The 17,819-nt window shown below is 44.1% G+C and overlaps 1 protein-coding gene and 1 long non-coding RNA gene across 3 annotated transcripts in view; one reads left to right on the top strand and one right to left on the bottom strand.

Moving 5' to 3' along the window:
• Positions 1-17,819, top strand: part of LOC138525702 (uncharacterized) — a 103,067-nt gene that overhangs the window by 37,338 nt on the left and 47,910 nt on the right. The window lies entirely within an intron of this gene.
• BOC (BOC cell adhesion associated, oncogene regulated) overlaps positions 1-17,819 on the bottom strand; it is a 216,990-nt gene that overhangs the window by 190,399 nt on the left and 8,772 nt on the right. The window contains exon 1 of one of the 2 annotated variants that reach the window (XM_069635799.1): positions 13,993-14,540. The exons of the other annotated variant lie outside the window; for it this stretch is intronic. Coding sequence (XP_069491900.1) covers positions 13,993-14,183 — 191 coding nt within the window. The 5' untranslated portion in view covers positions 14,184-14,540. Of the gene's footprint in view, positions 1-13,992; positions 14,541-17,819 lie in introns of those variants that run through there. 2 annotated transcript variants of the gene reach the window in all.

Below are 17,819 nucleotides of genomic sequence, written 5' to 3'. Positions count from 1 at the left end.
GGGTAAAGCGTGCAATTGTTTCTAGAGCTGAATCAATGGACCACATCATTCCTACAGGCATAACTTGGATATACTTAATTGTGGCTGATTCTAGACCCGCCTTCCCCCTGTGCCCTCGACACGAAAAGTGCATTGGCTGATACCAGGGTTTTGCACTAGATTCTGCGCGTGACTTGGGTGGTGATGGGTTCCCATCTTTTCAGTCTTTCTGGTTGCCGAGATTTGCCCTCTGCAGGTTTTCTGCACAAGGGATTTTCTGGAGCCTTTGCAATATTAAAGAATTCTAGAACATGGCTTTCACTACGCAAGGCTGACATGTGGACTTTCCATGCCTTCAGATACCATGGGTCCATTGTCAATAGTGACCTGGCATCCTTCCATTTAGGCATCACCTATAGCAACTGCTTCACTTTCTACCTTGGACACTGCCACTACCTATACAGTGCAACACGTTCAGGGACCCACCTGCCTATCAGGGCTTGATCATAGGTGCCCAGACTAGCATATGTACAATCATAAAATCCTTTGTATACCCCCCCCCCACCAAATGCCTAAGTGCATCTTCTAACTGAAGCCGTCAGATTTACGAGACATTACTATCACCCAACAGACATCGGTGTTCACTTTGTAGAAGATGGAGTCGCCCAAACGGGGTACGTTCCAACAACAATTTTTGAACCACCTTCCGTCCTTACTCTCCCTCTCCATTACCCTCACCTCACCTCAACCCTGCCATCCAGGGGGTTCTGAAACATTCTAACCGAAACCAGGGAACTTAGCTTGCCAAGAAGCCAATTAAGATTGATGTACAATATGAACTTGATCGGGAAACACACCTCTTTGTGTAATCAAACATTGTTTAAATACAAAATTGAGGGGCACGTTCGGTCAGTTGTACGCCGCCGTAGTTTGCATTAGTTAAACAACGCGTCAGAGACATCCATCCCCACACTTGTCCAATCTGTGCAATCCTGGGGGGGAAAAAGTCACTCTACTTTTATGGGCTGGATTTCCTTCCACAATAGGGATCACTTAAAAGGTGATTCTGTTGAATGTGCACTACACAAATGGTCCCACACATGCCTTGACCCCCCCCACATCTCTCATACCAACCGCTGTCTTTCTTCCTACTGCACCTAATTGGCTCACCCACTCATTAATGGTTGCACTTACGTTCTTCTCCTCTGAGCACTCACCCTCAGCACTTCTCCATGAGCACCAAAGCACATTATCCCTCACCCCTAACCCCTCTGCACTTGCACGTTCTGAACACCCACAAGGCATAGTAGGTTAATCTCTCCTCCCTCCATTCTCAATATGCGTTTGTACTATTAATGCAATTATGTATCCTTGATGTAATTCATTGTCCACCTTCCCCTGTCCCCACTCTGTTTGCCCTGTGGGCGCTTTGAAACTGTTTTGCTAATTGTATAAGCGCCTAATGAGTGACTAATACATAGCGAATTGCATTTCAGTGTTTGGTCTAAAGATAATACAAATATAGATCATTTATAATGTACACACCACAGGTTAAAATATACTTTATCTTGCTCTTTACTTGATGTACTGGTGGGCAAGAGGGCTGGCCTGGGGCTAGAGCTGCCTTGACAATTTATTTTACTCTCCCCCAGACTATGGGCAGTGGCCATAGGTTCTAGGTATTGGTCGTTTTGACTGAATCTAATGGTTCGCCCCACTCACTATACTTTATAGTATAGTGAGCAGGGGTTGCCGAGGACACCCCTACAGCCTTCCGTTAAAAAAAAAAAAAAAAAAAAAAAAAAAAAGGAAGAAAAGAAAAAAAAAGGACCCTCCGGCGCCGGTTCCCGATCACGGAAGTGAAAGGGTGCTGCAGGAACCCAACGTGAAGAAGGTAAGTGGGGTTTGTTTATGGTGGGGGTGTGTTGTGTGTGTGTGGGTGTATGTATGTGTGTTCGCATGAGAAAGGTGCAAACTTTTGGTAGTTTGCACCTTTCTCATGCGAATGTTCCAGCCACGGTCGGGTCACTTAGAACCTTGGTTCTACACATACTGCCCATGTTATAAACTGGTCTGAGGGTAAGTGGAATGCGTGCCTAAACATGAGGGTTTGTACCAGGGGCGGCTCGTCCATAAAGGGCGAGGGGGCGTAGACCCCACCGGGTCTTGGCCCCCTCTCACCCATTATGGGGGAGCCAGCCCAGTGAAACACGAGCACTCCCTCAGCTGTTTTCTTTCAGGTGAGGGAGCAGTCTGAACTGTCAAAGGGAAACACTGTTTCCCGTTGACAGTTGCAGTTCCCTAGCCGTGCAAGCTCAACGAGCCATGCAAGGCAGGGGGCGTTTTGCTTCCCAAGCCTTGCATGGCTCATTGTAAATGCTGGCTGGGGATCTGCATGTCTGTATGTGCAAGGGGCGGTACTGCGCCTCCTCGCACATACAGACAGAGCAGGTTGCAGTGGGGCATCTAGTCATCCACGCTCAGGCCCCTGCACACATGTGCTGAAACAAGGAAGCTTCCAGATTCCTGTTCATACTAGCAGGGGAACGGAGCGCTGGAGATGAGACCCATGGCAGATGTTAAGTTTGTTTATGTTCATTTTTTTAACATTTTTAATTATGGATGCGTGTATGCTTGTGTTGGTTGTTAATTAATGTATAATGATGGATGCTGGTGTGAAAGAGTGTGCTTGCTGTGTGTACGTTGTTTAAATGTGTGTGCTTGTAGGTTTATGTACTGAAACCCTAAAACACCATTAACCAGGTAAATCCAACAAAACCGATCCCGATATCCAGGGGGGCCAATCCCTGGACTCCATTCTGAGGAATCTGCCCCATTGCAGCAAAATAATGTCAAAAACGTAGTTAGTCCCATGGACGCCCAACGCACATTGGCAGCCCACCTCGCCACTGTCATCAGGGGGCTACAACCCGATCAAGAGTTTCTTCATTCCAGAGGTCGAAGTGTACTTTTTATTTTTAAGTTTCACTATTCCTACACTTTCTTTTGAAAAAGAAACAGTTCTGGAATTGTTTAGTTTTAAAGTAAAAGTGTAGGAAGAAGTTGAAGCTTGCACTTCAGTGCACTGCACTAAACATTCCCATAAATAGCAGATGTGTTGGGGGTTTGGATTGTGTGTAGGAGGGGTTTTGGGTTAGCGGGGCAGACCAGCAGGGAACATAGTTCCACTACTTCTTTTCGAACACTTCGACTACTTCTTCATTCAGATTATTCTTACGGGCTTCAACTAGTCAGATCTCTAGTTTACCCGGACTGGACTAAGTGACTAGTCTGCGTCTAAGGTTACCTAAGTGGAGAGAGTAGCGATAGTGCTGCTCATGGTGCGATAGTCTCCTCGGAGATGGAGCAGCCGTTTAGATAAAGGTTCAATTCTCCTCCGGGGCGAATCATGCCTTCAACATTCCAAGGATAACAATGCAGTACCACAAATGTGGGTAATATTGAGGATTTAAAAGAAAAATGCATGTTTTGACGGCTTTCATTGTCCAATCAAACCATCTCTACAATTATCGACCTTCCAGCCACAAGTGCCTAGAATTGACCCTGGGGCGACACGTATTGCACAAGAAAAACACTCAAAATTAATCATTAGGGCTGGGGATTTAAGCATAGATGCGATGCATGCAGTCGCAGGACAGCAGGGACCTTCCATTTGTGGAATAAATGAAAGATTCTACAGCACCTTCAGCGGGAGACTCGTGAGAACTGCAGCTCATGGGTTCAAACCCGGTAGGAGAGACGGGCACAATCAGCGAGACCAGACTATGCAGAGGCGGGTCACAGGGGTGTACATTACAGAACGGAAGCGATCCATTCACACAGCTGTACTTGGCTTCGCATGATGCTTTTCCGAGAAGTGGATAAGCAGGAGTAGATCATGCACGCCGTGGGCATGCTAGTCTGTGATGGTCTGTACTTTGCCCTGCAATGATGGCTCGCTCTTGTTGGCACCTGGAGCAAGGGTCCACACAGCTGCACCCACTTTCCATCTCCCAAAGACAGAGAGTGAGCTCTTTGCTCTTGGGACAATAGATGGAATACCATTCATGAGCTTCATGCGGAAATCAGATGCCTGGAGAAATCACCGAGGCTCCACCAAAAAGTAAAACCGATCATCTCTTCTGTTCTGCCTTAGAACTCTTCGTCTTGGACTTCCCAGCACCTTTGCGGTCTAGGCAATAAGGTCTCCTTGCCTGGATCGCACTGCACCAATGTTCACCTGTCTGCTCTGCATTCTCCATGCTCTCCTTCCCTTGACCTTATTTTCATTAAGCTGTGTATACACTTTCTTTTGTTTCTGGCTGCACTCCCGCACACCCCCTTCCTTTTTTCACAAATATACATGTTTCCAAGGCCTGTGAAAGATTCTATCTCCCTACCCTTTCCCTTTTGATGCGCTACAAAGCGACTACATAAATTAGTACTCCAAAAAAAAGGATTCACTTGGCTTTGTCTGTATGACGTCAAACCTGGCTCTATCCTAAGGATGCACCATAAAAACCGGGGTGCACGGCTGGGTGTAAAGATCCACTTCTTACACAGTACGGATCTTCCAATCAGCTTCTCTGGCAGGCACACGTACTAGTGCTGAACACCACCTGGCAGCATGTTATGTTTAGTAACGGGACAGTCCTATCATGGAGTTAGACTCATTTGGCGGTGCAGACCGTGCCCAGTGAATTCCGCCCAGTGGCTCAGCATGGGGGTAGGAGACCGGTCAGAGAAACGACCGGCCGAAAGAGCATTCCGCTGATGTGCTCGGTGAGGAACCATCAGTCCTTTCCACGCATCCATACCTAGGTGGAAAGAACGCAATTGATAGAACAAACACTTTGTGAGTAGCATCAAACACAATATTGATGGTGGACCTTCCCAAAGGCCTTCGGATCTGAGGCTTCTGAGTCTGGAAGATTAGGCCAGGCCTCAACACAAACCACATGAATTGGCCAACTAGATGCGCCCGAGGTTTATAGATTGTGGTCTTCTGGCAGGGTTTCTATAATCTTGACATGACGAATTTATCAACTTACTCTGAGGACAATAGCGACCAGTCAAGAGTTGATCTGGAAGAGGAAGAAGATCTCAATGCAAGCGCCTCCATAATCCATCCAGATATGGACGACACTCCACCGAATCCTAGCATCAATTCTGATCCGGAAAGGGTCCCAAAAGGGCTACTTCGCCTACAGATAGAACAGCCCAGGTCAAACCCCATAGCCATGGAAGCACGTGGGAGACGAGAAGACGGAAATTTATCGACCCAAAAGTCTTCAAAAATGGAAAAGTTGACTGCTAATACACAAAAAGAGAAACTTCCAAACAAGGAACCGAAAAGCATTACAGACAAAGAGAGTGACTCAAATCTAGCCCCCATTAAACACAACAACACGCAGAAGCACTTCAGAGATGACCCTAATGAAGATAACTACCAGATCTCTCACTAAAACTTCCATCTCGCTCAAGATATCAAGTGGTTTGTAAAGCAACAAAACCTGATTCAAATATCAACTTCTTCGAAGATGGACTTCTACTGGAAAGAATGAATACCGAAGATGACGGGTTAATCATGAACCGAGCAAATGTTATTAGACTCTTACATCATGTCCCATCTCTTCGCTCACTTACGTCCAATGACATTGCAAGAGTCGAATTTCCAGAAGAAAAAACACTGGACCGAGTGCTCATCTACCCGATGACTCCTCTCATCACACATTCCTTGAAACAAGAAATTTCACAATTAAGATCACTAGGTTTTGACCTTACCGAGTCAGGAATACAAGCTGGTCCATCAAAAAATCCTTCAAAAAGAAATCATTCACCTGAGCCAAAGGTCGATCAAGGGCGTTCCAACAAATGGTCTGTTAAAAATCATGAAAGATGGCATAGCCCAACTGATAAATCTGACTGGTGCAAATACAAAAATGGTTGGCAAAAAAATGTGTTCCATTACTCAGACCGCCATAGGTCAGAAAGAGATAATGTACACCAGCGAAGAAACTCTTATAGGCGCAAGAAATCTCCTTCACCAAATTCAAGAAACGACTATAGCCACGAAAGGTCTTCTAACAAACAGGAATCAAGACCCTTAGCAGCTGGAACTGAAGAAAATTGGAAATGGCTGATGGCACTAGTGGCAGACAAAATCAAGATGCCATAGGACGGGGCTTTGTCAGCACCCACGCCCCTCACAATAGCCTCATGGGACACAAGGGGTTTCAGTCATCTATTCCAAGAAGGAACCAATCAAATTAAAATGCATGATATCTTTTGCTTTCAAGAGACCTGGTTGCGTACTCCGCCTATAGTTGAAGGCTATTCAAGCCATCTCAACCCAGCAATCAAAGGAAATAATGGTAGGCCAATGTCAGGCCTACTGGTTCTTAATAACAACCAATTTGACTTTGCAATAGTAAAATAAATCATGCCAACCCCTTTAGTCCACATTGTAGTAGGATCTATCAAAATTGCTGACCAACAAATAAGGAAAACACTCATAATTGTTAACCTTTATTGGAATCCCGCATCCGCCGCAAGCATGAATTTTCCGGACCAAATAGAAAAATGGTTAGTGCATTGTAAAGAAAAATGGGTGGACCTATGGTTTATTATTTGTGGTGATTTGAATTTGAAATGTTTGGATGAATCCACAGGCCTCTTAACAATTGATAGCTTCACTCTAACACCAGCGGAAAAGAGAGGTTACCAGTGGAACACTTATGAATACGCATAAACTGAATCTATTAAACGGCAATACCACTGGAGACATCCCAGCTAACATCACCAGGAAACATGGCAATGGTGGCCACATCATAGATTACATTTACATTTCATCGGAACTGATTATGGCAGAAAATAAAATGGTGGTAATACACATGAACAACAGTGATCATAATTTGCTTTCAGCCAAATTACTACCAATTCAAAATAATGCAAAATTCACAAATATGAAGTTGATTGAAATCAATATGGGAAAAAAACGCATCAAAATTCCATCTAACAAACTTCCATCTTTGACTGAAAACACAACCACTCTTGTAAATTTTCTGTATTCTTCAAGGGAGACAGAACCTTTGAACTATCTCAGCTTATTCAAAACGTACGAGATAAAATCCAAATGTTCCTATTTGAACCCCAGTACACATCGGCACTCCTTTGACCATCAAATCATCCTTAAAAAAAAAACACTGAGGAAAAGCCTAAACACCCTAAAGGGCGACAACTCTGCACTAGCTGTAACTAGAAGAAAATTCCTGCGTCAGCAATATCGGAATTGGCTAAAACGACATAAAAAGATACTGGATCGCAATGATGCAGAGAAAATGCTGCGCACCATACAGTCATCAAACACTGCAGAAATGTGGAAACAGTTAAATCAATTACAAACAGATCAAAATTCCCTGATAACAACGCCTATACACCCTGCAGCTTGGATCTCTCATTTCAAGGCTCTGTTCAATCACGAACAAGAAGATATGCCATCCGCACAAGTCAATGAGAAATGGCATTTAATGGACACCTCAGTGAGTACCATCGAGAATGTCATTTTGAAGTTGTCAAAATCCAATGCACATGGCCCTGATGGAATCAGCAATGCTGCCCTTAAAGAAAATCCAGAAGAATGGGCGAAACTTCTATCAATTCTGTTCGACTATATTACATCAACTCAAAAAATTCCTACCTTTTGGAAGGAAGCGATAATCGTACCCATTCACAAAAAGGGCAACCGACAGATTCCATCCAAGTATCGCCCCATAGCGCTGCTAGATTCCATGGGCAAAGTATTCGGCACACTTGTACTTCGAGCTTTGCGAAATTGGGCAACTACATCAGGCCATGTCAACCCATGGCAACCAGGTTTTGTTCAAGGTATTGGGACATCCCTTAACATATTCATTCTAAATCTGTTGAAAAGCCGCAAAGAGAGAAGAAAAGATCTGAAAATGTACATAGCTTTTGTTGACTTAACTCAAGCGTTTGATAGCATTTCACGCCAAAAGCTATGGACCAAACTAGAAAAATGGGGCTGTCCTGTTTCAATCATAGACCCCATTAAAGAATTTCACCATCATACTACTCTCCGTATTTGGTTGAATAAAACTGGTCTATTAACCGAGCCAATTCCAACCAACAAAGGCGTCAAACAAGGCTGCCCGATGGCCTCTGAAATATTCAACCTTTTCATTTCTGACATGGATGCTGCAGCTAAAAACATCAGATGTTTTCCCCCTTCAATAGCAAACACCCAAGTCAGTCGCCTAGTATATGCTGATGATGTGGTCCTCATAGACCAAACTCCAATCGGTTTTCAAAGACAATTAAACATCCTACAACAGTATGTGGAAACCAATGGACTTACAATTAATCCACAAAAAATCGGCCATACTACCTTTTTGGTGTTCAGAGGAGCCAGTTACGAACTAAAACAATGCACTGGTCTCTACTCGGAATAAAAGTCCCCGTAGTTCAATCCTTTAAATATCTAGGAGTTTGTGTTAACACAAGCAGAATCGATGCTGCGCGGCTCCAAACACTAAGAAAAAAAGTTCTGAACCTGACAGGTCTAGGCAAAATTATCCTGAAACGATACTGTGGCTTCAGTCTGATTCCAGTTATTAAATTCTACAAAGCGAAGGTAATTCCGATCCTTACCTATGGCGCCGAAACATCATTCAATTTTAAAGCCAAAAATTGGGCAGTTCTAGAAGGCCACTTTTGGAAAAACATACTTCGCCTTCCCAAAGGCACTCCAATACAGGCAATCCGCAGAGAGCTAGACCTAACCTCCATGCTAGCGATTGTCGAATGGAAGATGTTATCATTCTACAGAAAATGCATGGAGCTAAATCCTCAAGGCGGATTTAAGTGCCTAAAAAAGCTCTCATGGAAGAATTTGATCCAACTCTGAGCGAGTGGCAAACAGAATGTCGACGTCTACTTGATGCTACAAGAGAACAAATGGATACTCTAATCAACAACCCGGACAAAGTAAAAACAAAAAAAAAAAACTGTACTCCTATGACTGGTTCAGAACCGAAAATGAATGGTTAACATGCAAGACCTATGGGAAACCGTGGGAGGACAGCAAAAGACCAAATTCCTTACCAAGATATCTAAGACTGTTTCCGCACAGGTATTTCAGAGATCAATTTTTTAGATTCCGGCTCAATCTAATTAAAACACGAGAAACTGCCTGGCCAAGAAACCACGATACCCCTCTGAATTGCAGACTTTGTCAAGACCCTGAGTCATCAGAGAATCTGTATCATCTATTCATGATTTGCCCGGCTCTATCACCACAAAGAACCGTTCATATGATTCCCATCATTAACAAATACGGATACAAATCAAGAGAACTATGGTGGAAAATGCTTCAATCGGGCGAAAAAACATCAGTATCTCTTGATGTAGTCAAATTCTCCATCACTATACAGAAGCAGCTATCCATGTGTGAAAAAATTGTGACAGGAAATTTGACAGTTACTTAAAATCTAAGGAAAAGTTTCTAATCTGTTTTAACTTGATAAAAGGTTGTCAATTGTATAACCATATATCAATAAAAAATAAAAAAAAATAAAAAAATAATCTCAAACATTTACCTTAAGCAGCAGTCCCCTGGAGTGCCTGCCATGTTACCATTTTGAAAGCACTAAGTAATATGTACTCCACTTCATAGTGCAGTGGTTGGATGGAGGCAGAGCTTTAAATGGGATACGAACTCAAGAGGGCCGGAGGTGTCTCTGAAAAGAGGGCGTGTTCAAAGTCTGCTCAGCATAGCCTAGAGAGTCATTTGATAGGCAAGGGTCACCTTCCCCAAACAAACATCACAAAGCTGTGAACACATACTTTGGGCCGCCTAGTATGGTATCAGGTAGTCTTGTTTGCATCCAGTCTGCATACTGTAAATTAAAACTTCCTCCGGTTCAGCTTCCAAATAAACGGCTGTGTGTAAAGGAATCTTTTTCTGATCTGGACATAAGCAATCACCTTCATTCTAAAAAATGAATTACCCAGGCCCTATGTGCATAGTAGCCATTAAGGCCCATTTAGGATTTCAGCTTCCCTGTTGTCTGCCTGTCCCATGATAACATGTAGCTATTGACTACCTGCGAGGAAAGGCTAATAGTAGGCACATATTCCCTAGGCAAGCACCAGTCTTCTCAAACAAAAGTCTGTGTTACAAAGACAGACCTTCAAGTGTTAATCCCTCCGTCTAAAAGACCACTGGCATTAATGGCTACCTCCTTGTTTTTTGTGTTGATCCAAAGTATGACAAGTTAAAAGCTTCATTGCTATGAAAATTGAGGGGTTTTGAATTTTGAAACCCCTGGATAAAGCGTGGGGAAGGTTCACCGACTGATAGGATTTAAGAACTGAAACAGGTCGAGCATTAGCCACTGCAAAACCTCAATGGCATATGCATAAACCTTTTGGGAATTACACTCGAGTAATTTCTTTTGGTGATCCATTTCTTTATAGGCCCATATCTAATCCAGCAGTCAGTTTACAGTTTGCTGAACAAGAGTCCGCACTTCATCTATATATGTTAATAGTGCCAACCACCACTTGGTTCAATATGCATTTATTAAAATTCACTTTATTCACGCAAATTGTTCTTCATTGTTTGTTAATTGTTTCTCCATGAGATTTGAGATATATATAATTCTTTAACTTTAGGGTTTTTATCTCTGTGGATATCGACCATCTCCTGATCTCCTGTGTTTTTTGGTCACTATTGATTCCGGGAAGAGGCCAGGACTGCACGTATAGTTCATACTGGTGCAACTCAGTTTTCCCTTTTTTCATAAGGGTTAACATATCTCTGACATCTTCAGCTGGCCTTGAAATCACCAATGAGGGCACCCATGAGAAAATGGGGGTGGGGCACACATAGCACCAAGGCAAACTACTTGGTGCTTTGCATAAAATCAAAGAGCATGTTGGGAAGTAAGAACAAACAAAATGTTTTATATATGACATATTTGTGTATTTGTGACAATGATTCAATCCCGCAACCCTTCTGTGCGCCTACCAGTAGAGTGACAGACTAGGAGTCATATATAAAAATGTGGACGGGTTTGGAGTCAGGTGCTGGCTGCCCTACAGCAGTTCTTTCACAGCATCCTGCATCCTCCCCACACTCATATGAGTGCTCTTGATCGGGTTGGGTGCAACTCATGGGGGACTGACGGTCCCGGCCCACCCAAAGCCCTGGACAGTGGCCATGGTAAGGGAGCCAGAAGGCATGCACAGCCATTCCTCCTCAACATCCTCTCCATACCTGAACATGGGGCCAACTTTGACATCATAGAGGAAAAAAGATATCTTTTAAATGGCTTAAAAAGAGAAATTTGCAACTCATGTACATGCTGCTGGTGAAAGACGCAAACACTCTTCCATCACTTCTGGGAGCTCATGGAATCCGTGCAATGCCATGGATGACGATGAGCTGCTGCACAAGGAGTTATTTATAAAACGGGACTGTAAGCTGCTGAAAAAAGCTCATGGATAAATAGACTAAATGGGAATATTTTTAACTTTTAAGTTACAAAATAAGCCATCAATGGCAATACTGGTGTATCTGTCAACAGCTCCGCAACCCCCCTCCCCCCCCCCGTTTCCTCAGTGTTACAGCCCGACATATAGAAAACGTACCATGGTTTGTAATGACTTGCACGGATGTAAATGCAGGGATTCAAAGGGAATCTTTGGGATGCACTTAAGCACATTTCAAGGATGCTCTGGGCATCTCCCAATATGCGCCAATGCAGATAGAGCCATGGACATGGGCCGTACTTGTCAACTAAGTGACCAACGACTAGGTCCTTTTCTCCCAGGAGTCTGCAATACATTTAGTTTCAGAAAGGAAACAATACCCTTCTTCTGACACACGGTTTTTGACTCCTGCACTTCATACAGTTGTTTGCCTTGTGTTTAAACATTATACCATGTTTCTTTGCATTTATTGCACATTTAGGCAAACCACCAATGATTGTGCATTTGTATGTTTTGTTTGTTAATTCTTTTTTAAGCACTCGCTAATTTTTCTTTGATGCATTTGTTAAATATCATAAATGTGCTTTGATGTATATGTACACTAAAAAAAATAAAAAACTAAAAAGTTTTATGTTAAACTGAACGCAGAAAATTCTCTCTGCAGTTACTAACTAACACTGGCTAAATAAAAAGCTACAGTGCACCCTTTAAGGGCTTAATTGTTCATCTGTCTGAACACTTACGTCAGTTAGCTTAAGGAAATGGCTTTTGTCAAACCAAGCATGCTGAATAACCTAGTCTTTACTAAAATGTATATGTAAAGAGATTAAAAGTAAGTGGCAGGACGCCATCCCTCCTGTTTCAAACATGGCTCTAAGTGGGCCGGGCATAGACAGGACAGAGCCCAGGCAGTCTCCAAAAACTACCCACAACCCGGGGCGCTGCAGTGGTTCCCCAAATCCCCAGCAAATTACCATTCTGAGCGCATCAAGAGCCTGAAAAGGTGCACAGAGAAGACATGCATTAGTTGGTAACCGACCAAATTGTGAAAGGAATGTGTGCAGGGAAACCAGAAGCAGTTTTCTGCTCAGGCATAACTTCCACCTCTTAATGCCCAAAGGCTGAGGTTGCCCAAATGAGTATATAGATCGTGGTTGGCAGATGTTTTACTTAGGTTATCATAAATTAAATGAGCAGCATGGCCTGTGTTTAATATGTACTCAGAAGGGTTGCAGGCTTGAATGGTTTGTCAAATATAAAAATGTGAGGTCATTCTTGTGTTCCAAAAATACTATTTTTTTTTCCTACACGGAGTAGCCAGTAGCTTACATTGGTACTATTTGCCCCCCTCACATTTCTCAGAGATGATTATAAGGCTCGCTGAATATGCTTGGCGGGACTTTACAAAGTTATGTTGGCTCCACTGCCCTCCCCTATCCCTCTGAGGCAGTTTAGTGGTGCATAGATTATAATGGAGACGTTTCCCAATTCAAACGCAAATGGCAGAGCTGCTTGGGTTGGTCATGGATACAACTTTTCAGTGATAAGTAAACCCTTTTTAAAGATGTCCGTCTTTGGCAAGCAAATGCACATTTAAAGAGAGGCTGACTTTAGTTTGTAAAGACTTGATACCGTAGAAAATAGTGCATGGCATCAGTGCTACCTTGGGGCTTCATACTGTGGAGAAAAAAAAAAAAAGAATCACATTACCACGGGAGTGGTGTATTGGCCTCTGCAGACCAGTTCAAAGGAAGGTAGCCAGTGGGAGCTGAAACCCTAAAATGACCACTTAAGTAGGGCTTTGAAGTTGCTCCTGATGCCAGGCCTGGGTGAGTTATTTACAGAAAGGGGGTGATTTACTCACTGATTTAATTCCTTATATACGAGTAAGAAAGCGATTTACTTGCAGAAAGTGTTTTATTTACAGTATGCAGACTGGATGCAGACCAGACCAAAAGGGATCATTCCGCATAGCCTAAAATACATGCTTTCAGGATCTCCTGATGTTTTGTTTGGGGTAGATGGTCCTACCCAAGCCATTCCATTAGGCCACGACCAGACCTGTAAAGGGCTAGCACTGCCACTAGTTCTGGCTGGTCCATTAAGAGGAGTTACCCCGAACGCCCTTCACCACTAGATGCTCAGTGGTCAATCGCATGTCACCACGGGTGCACCCAGTCGCCATCAGACTACAGGAAACCACCTACCTGGGGCAGTACAACAAAGTACACCGCTTCTGCCTAGGCACGTCTAAAATGCAAGCCACAAACACTCTCCTAAAACAGAGGGGAAACCTGGTCCATACAGGCAACAGGTTACGCATGAAGAAGGGGCAGGCCGCAGGGAAAATTCTCCAAGGAACGACCCGGGATTGTCACATATACATCACTTCATATAACCAGTTCAGAGCATCGGGAAATATTAGTCTGATTTGTGCCATTAAATTAGCATGCACATCTCTGTGGGTAATGACTGGGACGAAATCTGGATGCACTTTACCATAAACGTCTTTGGGCTCGCCAATGCATTGTTAGGTAACAGTGAAGCCTGTCCAGGCTGCAGGGTGTGCACTTATGACTGCAACAATGTACACTGTTCACAGCAGACATTGATCCATCACTGGGAACTTGATTAGAAGGTGTAACACTGCTGATGAAACGGCTGATCCGGCTACACCCTTCCCGTCCCATTCCTTACACGTGAAGGCCACTTGCCTTCCTGCGAGCCGTTCCAGAATCCCGTCTCCCCATAAATGGAGAACACTTGCCCAGCATCCTCCCATGTTCCTTTCCTGTCATTCCTGGCAGTGAGAGGGGAGGCGGGGGACTGCATCTCACTAGAAAGGGCTGCCCCTCTGCTGGGCTGTGGGAGGTGCAAAGAGGCACTTCGTGCGGCTTATACCTGGCCGCAGGGGAACATAAAAGGGCGTGGTGGACCCCGGGTGAGGAGCAGGCGCTCTCTCTGCTCGGGGCCCGCTGGGGGTGCTAAAGCGCTCTGCCCTAAGCTACTGAAATGGTGCTGCGCCGTTGACCACCGCCCCCGGTTGGGGGTCTCGGCCTGTGTCCACCATGGTCAGTAAAGTGCGATCCCATGTGCAAAGTTAAGCAGGGGAAACTGTGCGCATGCGCATTGGCCCAACAGTGACGTCGCCGCGCGCAGCTAAAGACGCGGTATTTGAGCGTCATCGGTTGCCTAGGAACGCAGTCGTCGCAGGAGCGACGTTCTTAGGAGACATACAGACTACTTTGATTCTCTGTTGCTGAAATGATATTGCTAACACGGGGAAAAGGAACCGCAGGAAGCCCTCTCCTTCCTCGCAATCTTCCTAGACCGCGCCTATGAGGTTTTAGGAGATCCAAAATGGAGGAGAGGTTACAGGAGCCCATCTGAGAAATCGAGACAAGAGATTCTAAAATGAGGTAGAAATCAAAAGCACTGGTTATTTCCCCCTCCTTTACTAGTTTTCTCACCATCTTCTGATCGTGAAGCAGAGAAACCGAGGAGGAAGAACCTCGAGGCGGAAGCAGTAATTCGGCCACACGCTAGGGAACCAATTAAAATTTAATTCGTTTAATTATTAAACTCAAGAAAGCTGCAGAGCTACAGGAAAAGGCAACCGTGCTGCCGTTTGTGGAATCTCTCATTCCGGCCAGAAAAGAGAAGAAAAATGGCGAAGGAATAGAGGGACGCACTGGCTGGAGAACAGGATCACTTGCCTGTGTCTTTGGCGGCAGACTCCACGCTTTCAAATTTAACGAGGGAAGGGGTTTCCAATCGCATCAGTAAGGAACTACAAGGATAAGAAAGTAGACTCAGTCCTGAGAGAGAACTTTGATTGGGGTGCACCTGGACCTAGGAGCTGGGACCTACTATGTCTCACAAGGCGACATCTTTATTTGAGAATTTTCGGCTGCTCCATGACAAGATGGAGGAGGGAGTAGACTTTTCAGTTTATTGAGGGGATGCATCAGCAGGCAGAGTTCCTCTCGGATTTGGCATGCGACAGTCTGGCAGATGCTCCTACGATGGGGGCACCCTTCAGCACTAGGCATTTCATACGAGGGATGAGACGACGGATTATGACAGTAGCCCTGGATTTGCCAAATATTTGGTGCACGTTTGAAGAGAAAGCGGACAGGGTTCACAAGTAAGACAAGCATGTAGGAACTTGCACAAAAAGAGCCCTGCAAGGGGTTTCACCTCAAGAGCCAGACCATAATTCAAGGGGCGGCAAAGATCCAGTCTTCGGGGAAGAATTTGTGTTTATGACTATGGCAAGAAATGGCCAGTGGGAAGCAGGCAGTCATGGGCTTTTTTGTGTGTGGCTCCCTGTTTTCAGGTCTTGCCAGCGGCAATTACTCCAGCTTTTAGAGCAAGAATGGTCTCTTCCTTTCATTTATCTCATGAAATAAGTCATCCCGTCCTTGGCTGCGGGTTCAAGAAAAAGCAGCATCTTTGACAGGGCTGGATGCCGGGATGGTTCTGCTTATGTCCGTAGAGCACACAAGGGATTGGCATTCTGCCTCCCATGTGCCACCTTTGGGCTTGAGGTAGAGAGCGAAAAGTCAAGTCTTCATTCTTAAGATCATCTGGTGCTTCAAAGGAGACTACTGCAATGAGTTACGACATCCAAGCGCTAGCGTCCAGAGGAAATAGAAGGTAGATCCACTAGAAGAGCACCAACACCATGGGCACAGTCTAGAGGAGCTTCTATCTAGGATATCTGTTAAGCTCAATGTTTCAATGCTTGTTAATATGTCTCATGTGGTCACACCCAGGTACTCAGTACTTGGTGGTGCAGTAAAGATCTTAAAATATTTTAAGATGTGGCTGAGTTTTCTAGTAAAACAAATAACACAAAGGCCAAGACCTCTTAAAAACGTCCTATGTGAAGGAGTAGCTCATCCAGTCAATCTTTTTACTTTTTAAGTCCTGTGTTTATAGTGGCAAAAACCAATAGGAATGTTCCAGCTTGAAAAGACTCCAACCAGAACAGGATTGCTGCTCACACCCAACAGAATAATTTTGGAGCTATGAAGCAGCAACATGTTCCAGTAAAGTTTCAATAAAAGTAAAAGGGTGAGTTTCACTGTTTCAACAGACAGCAAGAATACTGCGCAGATAAAATAACTTCATTGGTTTTATTTTTTCAGTGCATATTTTTTAAGAGCTGGACCAAAAGGTTTCCCATTGTTTCAATATTACTAAATTTGGAGACTCTAGAATATATTTAAACATATCTAACTGGAAAAAGACAACTTGAATCTCACAAAGGTAGATTTGCTGCATTGTATATTGTACTATATCCTTGTTTTCCAGGCAGAGCTCCTGCCCCCTGGTCAATGTTCCCATACCCAAGAGTATAAACTCTTCCTGGACCTTCACGCAGGGATCAATTTCTGAACAATTTATTGTATAGGTTTGCAATGCAAACCTAGCCCGGCAGCAACAGAGTGCTGTACACATCATAGAGCAAACACAGGTAACGATAACAAGTCATCAACTAAATAGGACAAATAATTATCAGAGTGGAATATATAGAGGGAAGTGTACACAAGATAGCCAGAATCGAAGTTACACCAAGGTGAGCAGACTTTCAGTTCTTTCCCAAACGGAAGAAGACTTGGATTAGTCTGGTCGCCACTGGAGTTGAGTTCGAGAGGACAAGAGCGCAGCAGTTTTCTGAAAATTCAGGATTTAAAATAAAGCTGTACATATACTACTGATGTCTTAATCAAACACTTGATACGTGGGTGTCCTTCACTGAAGTCCTGGTGAAAACTACCACTGGCAAAACCAACAGATGTGTTTTGTGTATAGATATTGGGAGTGAAATTTGACAGGCACTGCTATTGTATACCCAGGTACTTGGACCATGTTCAGCTGCTACCATTAATGGCTAGTTTGTACCATCACATCAGTGCCTACTTAGTAAATGCCTTCACAAAAGCCCAAACTGTAGGCATTGCCAACACTTTGTTGCGATGGGTTGTTGGGAGTATAGAGTGTTATCCACAACACCACCCAGGGATTTTGCTGCATGGGTGAGCCAAGGGTTAAACCCATCCAAGCACAGTCCGTCCAGCCACATTTGTGTGGGTTCCTGCTTGGAGGGGAGGCCCAGGAGTATGAATTTGGTATTGGTGGGGTTAAGCTTTAAGTATACATTAGACAGGCCCGGTCACTTGCGCCTAGCCTACGCCCACGTATCACAACATAAATCAAAATCAGGTGACCAGATAATAAAAAGAAATCCAACAATGAATCTAGCGTGCACAAGCCCCATTTATTGATAATCTGAAGGACATCGTCAACCACCTTCTTGG

Source organism: Ambystoma mexicanum, chromosome 7p, assembly GCF_040938575.1.
Source record: "Ambystoma mexicanum isolate Mex_15411 chromosome 7p, UKY_AmexF1_1, whole genome shotgun sequence".
NCBI lineage: Eukaryota > Metazoa > Chordata > Amphibia > Caudata > Ambystomatidae > Ambystoma > Ambystoma mexicanum.
The sequence above is the reverse complement of the archived record's forward strand: the minus strand, read 5'-3'. Positions and strand labels throughout refer to the sequence as shown.